Consider the following 11,642-nt stretch of genomic DNA (forward strand, 5'->3'; position numbering starts at 1 on the left):
GTACACCTGTTCTATGCAGGTGCTTCTTTTCTTGGGTAAGTGTGCCTGGGAACCAGCGCAGAAGACCAGCACAAATCCCCACAGGTACACATTTATTGTCCATGAAGTTCTTCAAAGCTTCAGTTTAGTGGAAATAGCATCAGGTCTCTTTTAACAAGCAGACCAGAGCACACATAGTTAAAATTTGACACACTCTGGACAGGGTCCAAATACTCTCCATGGAAAGCAAGGAGAAACTCAGTAGAAGACTGACCTGAGATATAGAGCAGCCAAAACACAGGAGCAGAGTGCACCCAGGATACAGCACAGACACTTCCTGAAGCCCCAGGCCCTGGACCATATGTGATATCTTCTTCATAAAGCCATTACTTTTAGGAATACGAAACATAACAGGCTTTCCAAACACAGAGAAGAATACAGAAACCTAGACAAAATGTAAAGATAGAGGAATTCACTCCAAAAGAAATAACAACAAAAGGTCATGGCCAGGGATCTAATTGAAACATATATAAATAATGTGCTTGATCCAGAATTTGAAACAACAAACAAGGATCTTAGCTGGGCTTGAGAAAAGCATAGAAGATACCAGGGAGTCCCTTATCACAGTGATAAAAGAGTTAAAACTAATGAGGGCAAACAAGAATGCAATAACTGAGATTTGAAACCAGCCGAATATAATCACCACAAGGATGGAAGAAGCAGAGGAATGAATAAGTGATATAGAAGTCAGAATTATGGAAAATCATGAAGCTGCACAAAAGAGGGAAAAGGGGATAGAAGGTTTACTCAAGGAAATTCTGGCTGAAAGTTTCACTAATCTGGGAAGGAAACACATTCAAATCCACGAGGCACAAATAACTTCCATCAAAATTAAGAAAAGCAAGCCAACACCAAGACATATCATAGTTAAATTTGCAAAATATAAATATAAAGAAAAAAAATCTAAAAACAAAAAGAAGCCTCTAACTTGAAAGAAAAGACAAACCATTTTAGGAGCAGATCTCTCCATAAAAACTTGTTAGGCAAGAAAGGAATGGCATGATATATTCAACATGCTGAATAGGAAAAATATGCAGCCACAAATACTCTATCTAACAAGACTATCATTCAGAATAGAGGAAGAGATAGAGTTTCCCAGAAAACAAGAACTAAAGGAGTTTGTGACCATTAAACTAGAGCTGCAAGAAATATTAAAGGTGACTATTTAAGTGGAAAAGAAAGACCAAGAGTAAGAAAGTGTCAAAAGGAACAGAAAAAATCTCCAAAAACAACAACAAAACCAGTAATAAATGGCAATAAAATAATATCTATCAATAATTATACTGAATGTAAATGGACTAAATGCTCTAATCAAAAGACATAGGTTATCAGAATGGATAATAAAACAAGACCCCTCTATATTCTGCCTACAAGAGACTCATTTTAGGCCTAAAGACACCTCCAGATTGAAATGAAGGGAGGGAGAAACATTTACCATGCAAATGTATATCAAAAGAAATCTGAAGTGGCAATACTTATATCAGACAAACTATACTTTAAAACAAAGACTGTAACAAGAAGTGAAGAAGGGAACTCTATCATAATAAAGGGATCTGTCAAGATCCAACAAATAAATATTTATACCCCAAACTTGGAGTCACCCAAACATATAAAACAATTAATAACAAACATAAAGGAACTCTTTGACAATAATACAATAATAGCAGGGGCCATTAACATTCCATTTACATCAATGGACAGATCATCTAAGCAGAAAAATCAACAAGAAACAATGGTTTGAATGACACACTGGACCAGATGGACTTAATAGATATAATCAGAACATTTCATCATAAAGCAGCAGAATACACTTTCTTTTTGATTGCTCATGGGACATTCTCCAAAATAGATCATATACTATGTAATATTTGGGCCTCAAAACATCCAAAAAAAATGAAATCATACCATACATATTTTCCAACCACACGCACAAGAAAAAAGTTCAGAAAAACTACAAATACATGGGTACTAAAAAAACATTCTACTAAAAAATGAACGAGTCCATCGGGAATTAAAGAAGAAATAAAAAGAAATACATGGAAACGAATGAAAAACACAACAATCCAAAACCTTTGGGATACAGCAAAAGCAGTCATAAGAGGGAACTATAAGCAAAACAGACCTACATTCAGAAGCAAGAAGTCTCAAACACCCAACCTAACCTTACACCTAAAGAACCTAGAACAACAAATGAAGCCTAAAGCCATAAGAAGAGAAATAATAAAGATTTCAGCAGAAATAAATGATATAGAAACAAACAAAAAACAACAATAGAACATATCAAAGAAAACAGGAGCGGGTTCTTTGAAAAAATTAATGAAATTGATAACCCCCTAGCCAGATTTATCAAAAAGAAAGAGGAAAGTATCAAAATAAATAAGATCACCAGAGAGGAGAAATCACAACCAACACCACAAAAGTAAAAGTAATTATAAGAGAACATTATGAACACTTTTATGCAAACAAATTGGGCCATCTGGAAGAAATAGATAAATTCCTAGAAACAAATAAATTACCAAAACTGAAACAGGAGGAAATAGAAAACTGGAATAGACCAATAACCAGCAAAGAAATTGAATCAGTAATCAAAAATCTCCCACGAGTCAAAAGTCCAGAGCCCGATGGCTTCCCAGGAGAATTCTACAAAATATTATTTATTTATTTATTTATTTATCCCAACTATTTAAATTTTTTAAATTGTTTTTATTTAGTTTTGAAAGAGTGAGAGAGACAGAGCATGAGTGGGGGAGGAATAGACACACACACACACACACACACAGAATTTGAAGCAGGCTCCAGGCTCTAAGCTGTCAGCACAGAGCCTGATGCAGGGCTCGAACCCATGAGCTGTGAGATCATGACCTGAGCCGGAGTCGGACGCTTAACTGACTGAGTCACCCAGGTGCCCCAATAGCTACCATTTAAAGTTAATATATAATATAAGAAAAACTTCCAAACTCATTCTATGAAGCTAGAATTACCCTAAATCCAAAACCATCAAAAACCCACTAAAAAAAGAGAACTACCAACCAATATCTCTGATGAACATGGATGCAAAAATTCTTGAAAAAAATGCTAGCAAATCAAATCCAATAGTACATTCAAAGAATCATTCACCACAATCAAGTGGGATTTATTCCTGGGTTGCAATGGTAGTTCAATGTTTGCAAATCAATCAGTGATATACCACATTAATTAAAGAAAGGTGAAGAACCATATGATCCTCTCAATAGATGTAGAAAGAGAATTTGATAAAATATAGCTTCCATTCTAAATAAAACTCCTCAACAAAGTAGGGATTGAGGGAATATACCTGAACATCATAAAGGCCACTTATGAAAAACTCACAGCTGATATCATCCCCAATAGGAAAAACTTAGAGCTTTTACTTTAAGGTCAGGAAGAAGACAGGGATGTATATTCTCACCACTGTTATTTAACATAGTACTTGAAGTCCTAGTCTCAGCAATAAGACAACAAAAGAAACAAAAGGCATCCAAATCAGCACGGAAGAAGTCAAACTTTCACTATTCCCAGACAACATTTTATTCTATGTGGAAAACCCAAAGGACTGTCACCAAAGTATTGTTATAACTGATACATGAAATAAAGAAAGTCGCAGGATACAAAATCAATGTAGAGATATCTGTTCCATTTCTATACACCAATAATGAAGCAGCAGAAGGAGAAATCAAGAAGTTAGTCCCATTTACAATTGCATCAAAAACTATAAGATACTTATAAGTAAACCTAACCAAAAAAGTGAAAGATCTGTACTCTGAAAACTATAAAACACTGATGAAAGAAACCAAGGATGATGCAAAGAAATGGAAAAACATTCCATGCTCATGGATTGGAAGAAAAAAAATTTGTTAGAATATCTACTACCCAAAGCGATATACACATTTAATGCAATCCCTACCAAAATACCACCAACATTTTTCAAAGAGGCAGAACAACCAATCCTGAAATTTGTATGGAAGCACATAAGAAAGCCAAAAAAATCTTTAAAAAATGCAAAACTGGAGGTATAACAATTCCAGATTTCAAGTTATATTACAAAGCTCCAGTGATAAAGACAGTATGGTACTCTTAAGAAAACGGACACATAGATCGATGGAACAGAAAAGAAACCCAGAAATGGACCCACAGCTATATAGTTAATTAATCTTCAACAAAGCAGGAAAGAATATCCAGTGGAAAAAACCCAGTTTCCTCAACAAATTGTGTTGGGAAAACTAGACAGCAACATGCAGAAGAATGAAACTGGACCACTTCCTTACATCATACACAAAAATAAATTCAAAAGGGATGAAAGATATAAATGTGAGACAGGAAACCATCAAAACTCTAGAGAACACAGGCAATAACCTCTTGACATCAACCAAAGCAAGTTCTTACTAGACGTGTCTCCTGAGAAAAGGGTATCAAAAGCAAAAATGAACCAGTGGGACCTCATCAAGATAAAAAGCTTCTGCACAGTGAAGGAAACAGTCAACAAAATTAAAAGGCAACCTTTTGAATTGGAGAAGATATCTGCAGATGACATATCTGATTAAGGGTTACTATCCAAAATATATAAACTTATAAAATTGAACATCCAAAGCCCAAATAGTACAGTTAAGAAATAGGTAGAAGACATGAATGGACATTTTTCTAAAGAAGACATCCAGATGACCACCAGATACAAGAAAAGATGCTCAACATCACTCATATTCAGGGAAATGCACATCAAAACTACAATGAGATATCCCTTCACGCCTGTCAGAATGGTTAAAGTTAAGAACACAGGAAACAACAGATGTTGGCGAGGATGTGGAGAAAGGGGAACCCTCTTACACTCTTGGTGGGAATGCAAACTGTGCACCCACTCTGGAGAACAGCATGGAGGTTCCTCAAAAAGTTAAAAATAAAACTACCCTATGACCCAGCAATTATAAATACCTAGGTATCTACCCAAAGGATATAAAAATACTGATTTGAGGGACACGTGCACCCCAATGTTTACAGCACCATTATCAACAATAGCCAAATTGTATAAAGAGTCCAAATGTTCATCAACTGATGAATGGTAAAGGAACACACACACACACACACACACACACACTCAAAATGGAATATTACTCAGCCAACTAAAAGAATGAAATCTTTCCACTTGCAATCATGTGGATGGAGCTAGAGTGTATTGTGATAAGCATAATAAGTCATTCAGAGAAAGACAAATACCATATGATTTCACTCATATGTAGAATTTAAGAAACAAAACAGATGAACATAGAGAAACAAAGACAGAGAGAGAGAGAGAGAGAGAGGCAAACCATAAAACAGACTCTTTTTTTTTTTTCAACGTTTATTTATTTTTGGGACAGAGAGAGACAGAGCATGAACGGGGAAGGGGCAGAGAGAAAGGGAGACACAGAATCAGAAACAGGCTCCAGGCTCTGAGCCATCAGCCCAGAGCCTGACGCGGGGCTCGAACTCATGGACTGGGAGATCGTGACCTGACTGAAGTCAGGGACGCTTAACCGACTGTGCCACACAGGCGCCCCAAACAGACTCTTAAGTATAGAGAACAAACTGATGGTTACCAGAGGGGAAGTTTGTGGGGGATCGGTTAAATAGGTGATGGGTATTAAGGAATGCATCTTGTGATGAGCACTGGGTGTTGTATGTAAGTGAAAATCACTATATTCTACACCTGAAACGAATACTACACTCTATGTTAACTGACTGGAATTTAAATAAAAACTTGAAACTACAAAAAATAAAAAATAAAACACTAAAGAGTACAAATATATATAAATCTCTGAAAAAGGAAAGCAAAATAATGGGACAAAATAAACGCTGAAAAAAAGTTGTCACCATTAGCAAATGTAGTGTGTGTGTGTGTGTGTGTGTGTGTGTGTGCGTGCATGTGTGTGTTGGATGAGAAGGAGAGGGAGCTAGACCTCTGTGTTTAATATTTGACAAGGTAAGCACCTAAGTAACATAATTTCATCTTTTGTACAAGTGTATTTGTCTCATCACTGGTATTTCCATCAAGATGATTTCTTGGTTTCACTCTATACAGTCTAAATTTTTTTTCATGATTTTCCCAATTATCATCATGTCATACTGTTGCTTACATTGATAAAAATCCATTACTTTGGGAGACAAGTAATTATTCTTTGTGTTTCCTCTTGTCTTGACTTTAAGTCAGGATTGAAAGAGGGATTGGCATGAGTTTGTTTGATATCCTTAGGACATCCACATAGGCACTTAGGTTTTACATTCTGTACACAAAATTCAAATTAACCATGGCATTTTAAGTAATGGTGGTAAATGAATATGTGAAGGGAAGAGTTTAGACGTATTTGTGATGGTATTAACAAGTAATTTCAGTACAGAAGTGAGGTAAGAGATATTCAGGGAACAAAGAAAGGCAAGAGTAACATTGGGGAGTCATGAAACTTCAAGGTCTATTGAAGTGTTATGGAAACTGAGTATAAGTTTAAGGAGATGAAAGGGTAAGACTTGAAGCTGGAAATATACATTATGGACCCAGATTAATAAAACTAATACATGAAACTAGATTGTGAAAACCTCTGGATTCTCTGCTTTATGGATTAGAACTATGATATTCAACTCACACATATGAACAGTTTCTGAGATGACTATTGAGCCTATCCATAGATCAACTGACTAACACATATAAGGTTATTTTATATATTAATTTTGTAGTTCTGAATACATATCACAAGGCTTGGACTATATCTGACAATTTGCCCTGATATCTTCTTATATTTCACAAAGTTGTTTGGTGAGTCCAGAATCAGGAGAAGTGAACTGAAACTTTTTTCTGATTAAGGTAATATTCAGAAGATTATGAGTTTTTATTTTAATGAGATATTTTAGAGTCTGTGAAAAAAGGCGACATTTACAGTGATTTACGAAGTGTACATTTTTAAAATTAATTAATGGATCTTCATAAATCTGGAGGGGGTCTTTACTAAGAAATCTTGATTTTTTTCTGCACCAAAATTATTTCAGTGAAAATGTAGAAGTCTGTGTGATATAACTTCCATTTGTGTAATAGTAGAGGATCCACAAATGTATTAGAACTGACTTTTATAACATAGGAATCTAGGCTATATCCAATAGACTAAAATATAAAAAGAGGCTAAGTATAAAATACTGCAAACTGGTGTGTGGAAAAAGAAGGTGTAGGAAAAATCCACAGAACAAGATGAGGAACATCTGGCTTAGAAGCAATTCACATAAGGCCAAAACAGAACAAAGGAAAGAAAAAGGTTGCCCTTGACTGCAAGATGAATATGAGGCAACATGTGAAAAAATCTTTCAGTCTTATATGCCTTAAAAGAAGTATAAATTGCAAATATAGAGTGATATTTCAAGGAGATAGTTTATAGGAAGAGTGATGTCAAACGTTGACAGTGGATTATTTGACAGAGATACTGGCAGGATAAAAATCACCTAATAGCAGCTTGAAGGGGAAGCTTAATAAAAAAATAAAGACAATAAATCCAGAAATGAGAAAACTATGGGTCAAGAGTGTATCTGTCTTTTTAAATTTTGAGAGGATGTCATTTAGAGGATCAAGTAGAGATAGTCAATGTCCTACCTTAAATTTGGCTAAAGCCTCTGCCAATCAGACTGATAAGAGTTCCAGAGAAGTAAACTTTAGCTTACTGTAAAGACAAATACTTTCTAACAAGGAGTCTTGTACAAAATAATTTTGTAATTGTCCCAAGAGTATTTAACAGGTTAAGAAATAATACTGAATGTTCACTCCTCCTGTAGCCCTCATGGGATGACCCTGGAGTTTGCCCTTATTAAGAAATTGTAATTAACTTATTTTCAGTCCTCTCTCAGGGGGACTGTTTCCTCCAAACTTCAAAAAACTTCATGCTGCTATTTTCTGAAATAGTTTCACAGGATTGGAAAAAAACTACCGCTACCGTGGATTTTAGCTGCTACTATTTTTGCAGGTTGTCACAGACTGGGAAATCTTGTTACTGGTCTTAAATTTCCATTTTGCTCCCATCTTCATTCAAAGGTTTGCAAAACATGTCAGCATGGAGGCAGAGATTTTTGTGCAGCTTGATTTCATAGATCTATTGGCACTTACTTTAATTTTGGTAGAGAAATACCAGTAATTCTCTAGGGGAGCCAAGGATATTCCTAGTCCATCATGTTCATTGGTGTTCCGGAAGACAGACACAACAGGTTTTCAAACAAAATTATACTAAAGAAAGAGCAAGCTTTAATAATAGGTAATAAAAATTATGGCTCCATAGGCAATGCCACCAACAAAAAATATAGTCATGTTGTGCTTAAGGAGGTTATTTTCTTGGGGATTAAACATTATTTGAGATGTTTAATTTTGGCATTGTCATTGACAGATTTATTTATTTAATTTTTTAAGGTTTACTTATTTTTGAGACAGAGAGAGAGAGAGAGACAGAGTTCTAACGGGGGAGGGGCGGAGAGAGAGGGAGACACAGAATCCCAAGCAGGTCCCAGGCTCCAAGCTGTCAGCACAGATACTGATGTGGGGCTCAAACTCATGAACCATGAGATCATGACCTGAGCCAAACTCAGATGCTCAACTGACTGAACCACCCAGGCACCCTGATAGTTTTTATTTCTTAAATGCATTTTCTTTTCTAGATTGCAATAAAAAGAATTTGGACCTCTGAAGTTTTCCATGGAAAAGTTCATAAAATAGAAAAACAATATAAGTTTAGGTAAGAATAATTAAAGGAATCACACCTATTTTAGATATATAATAAGACAGCCAAGAACATTTCCTACATGTCTAAAAGATATTTTCCTTGCATTTCAAAATGCTTTTCTTAATGCTTATTTATTTTTCAAGGAGAGAGAAACAGAGCATGAGCAGGGGAGGGACAGAGAGAGAGAGAGAGGGAGACAAAAATTTGAAGCAGGCTCCAGGCTCTGAACTGACAGCACAGAGCCCGACACGGGGCTCAAACCCACCAACTGTGAGATCATGACTTGAGCTGATGTTGGACACTTAACCAACTGAGCCACCCAGGTGCCCCCCAAATATTTATTCTTAATACTAGTGTGCTCCAACCATCAATAAACTTTGCTATCTAATCAATAAACTTTGCTATCTAATCTATTCTTTTACACAGTTGACCTTTTTTTATTGGCTCCTTATTTTGAAGTTTTAATTTTTTCTCAAATCTAGAAAAGTTTGAGATGACATGAATTTCTTGACAGATTTATGTGGAAAAAATACAGTGTTAATAAACTTCACAGGATAAAATATATAAAGGCATCACTTACATTTTAGTTTGCACTTAAATAAAATTAGACTATTTCCAGAAGTTGAAGGCAGATTGCATTTTAAAACAATAGCCAAAGTATGGAAAGAGCCTAAATGTCCATCAACTGATGAATGGGTAAAGAACTTGTGGTTTATATACACAATGGAATACTACGTGGCAATGAGAAAGAATGAAATATGGCCCTTTGTAGCAATGTGGATGGAACTGGAGAGTGTGATGCTAAGTGAAATAAGCCATACAGAGAAAGACAGATACCATATGTGTTCACTCTTATGTGGATCCTGAGAAACTTAACAGAAACCCATGGGGGAGGGGAAGGAAAAAAAAAGAGGTTAGAGTGGGAGAGAGCCAAAGCATAGGAGACTGTTAAAAACTGAGAACAAACTGAGGGTTGATGGGGAGTTGGAGGGAGGGGAGGGTGGGTGATGGGTATTGAGGAGGGCACCTTTTGGGATGAGCACTGGGCGTTGTATGGAAACCAATTTGACAATAAATTTTATATATTGAAAAAAAAAGGGATTACGGTACAAAATTAAAAAAAATTAAAAAAAAATAAAAGATCTCTAGATGAGACAGTTGGGCCTTTAGAAATTTACCTGTACTTGTAAGAGGGTTTTTTTTGTTTTTTGTTTTTTGTGGGTTTTTCTTTTTTTTTTTGGTAGAGAATTCGTATTATCTTGAAATGTACTTTTAGCTTCTTTGTCTTACATTTACTGATTTTTATACTGTAATGAAGCAAAATATTATGAGAAAAATAAATATTAAGTGATAAATTCAAGGAAGTGTCTTTTTCTTACTATGAGGCGTTTATCAGATTTTAATGTTTGAAATCACAAATGACATCTAACAATTACAGAGTCATGTGTGTAAACTTAATGGGGTAATGAATATGAAGATGTTTTTTCAGCTATCAGGTCTCTTTTTTTTTTTTTTTAAATTTTTTTTTTCAACATTTATTTATTTTTGGGACAGAGAGAGACAGAGCATGAATGGGGGAGGGGCAGAGAGAGAGGGAGACACAGAATCGGAAACAGGCTCCAGGCTCCGAGCCATCAGCCCAGAGCCTGACGCGGGGCTCGAACTCATGGACTGCGAGATCGTGACCTGGCTGAAGTCGGACACTTAACCGACTGCGCCACCCAGGCGCCCCTATCAGGTCTCTTTTAATGTGAAGTGTTATATGTGATAATAGAGAAACAGAATTTGCCATGGGTGGTACGGGAGGAGACAACCACTCAGAAGTGACTGACTTCATTCTTGTAGGCTTCAGGGTCCGTCCAGAGCTCCACAGTCTCCTCTTCCTACTATTCCTGGTTGTTTATGGGATGGTCCTTCTGGGGAACCTTAGTATGATTGGCATCATTGTGACCGATCCCCGGCTGAACACACCAATGTATTTCTTCCTAGGCAATCTCTCCATCATTGACCTCTCCTACTCCACTGTTATTGTACCCAAAGCCATGGTCAACATCCTATCTCAGAAAAAGACCATATCCTTTGCAGGCTGTGTGACTCAGCTATTTCTTTATGCACTTTTCATGGTCACCGAGGCCTTTGTCCTGGCAGCCATGGCCTATGACCGCTTCATCGCCATCTGCAATCCACTCCTCTACACTGTCCGCATGTCAAGAAGCCTCTGTATCCAGTTGGTGGCTGGTTCCTATCTCTGTGGCTGGGTCAGTTCCATCCTTCAAATCAGTGTAACATTCTCAATGTCTTTCTGTGCCTCCCGAGTCATTGATCACTTCTACTGTGATTCAAACCCCATCGAGAAGATCTCCTGTTCCAATATCTTTATGAATAAGATGGTGTCATTCAGTCTGACTGTCCTCATTATTTTGCCCACAATAGTTGTTATTGTGGTATGTTACATGTATATTGTGTCTGTAGTTTTAAAGATGCACTCCAGTGAAGGGAGGAAGAGAGCCTTCTCCACTTGGAGTTACCACCTGGGAATCATAAGTTTGCTCTGAGAGTATTTCCTTTGTCAATTTCACACCTCCCAATAACCTTAAACTTTGTAAAGTGGCTTCAGTATGTTACATTTTGTTCACACGTATGCTGAACCCTTTAATCTACTCTGAGAAATAAGGGTGTTAAAGATGCCATGAGAAAAGTCCTGTGGAAGAAAAAGTTTTACTTTAAATCTGCTTCCACTTATTTTACTGTTTCTTGTACCAATTGATTTTGTCTGCTTGATCTTCTAGACTCAGACATTTAAAGTTCAGGCTGATTAAAAGACAAAACAAAACAAAGCATGTTAACTCTTTTATTCCACAGCATTAA

At 36.4% G+C, this 11,642-nt stretch overlaps 1 protein-coding gene across 1 annotated transcript; it reads left to right on the forward strand.

The window, feature by feature from the left end:
- Positions 1 to 7,619: 7,619 nt before the first annotated feature.
- LOC122473321 (olfactory receptor 9K2-like) lies at positions 7,620 to 11,329 on the forward strand. Its single transcript, XM_043563716.1, has 2 exons — positions 7,620 to 7,638; positions 10,584 to 11,329. The coding sequence occupies exons 1-2, from the start codon at positions 7,620 to 7,622 to the stop codon at positions 11,327 to 11,329; spliced, it is 765 nt and encodes a 254-aa protein (XP_043419651.1).
- Positions 11,330 to 11,642: the final 313 nt, after the last annotated feature.

This window comes from Prionailurus bengalensis, chromosome B4, assembly GCF_016509475.1.
Source record: "Prionailurus bengalensis isolate Pbe53 chromosome B4, Fcat_Pben_1.1_paternal_pri, whole genome shotgun sequence".
In the NCBI taxonomy this organism is placed as follows: Eukaryota; Metazoa; Chordata; class Mammalia; order Carnivora; family Felidae; genus Prionailurus; species Prionailurus bengalensis.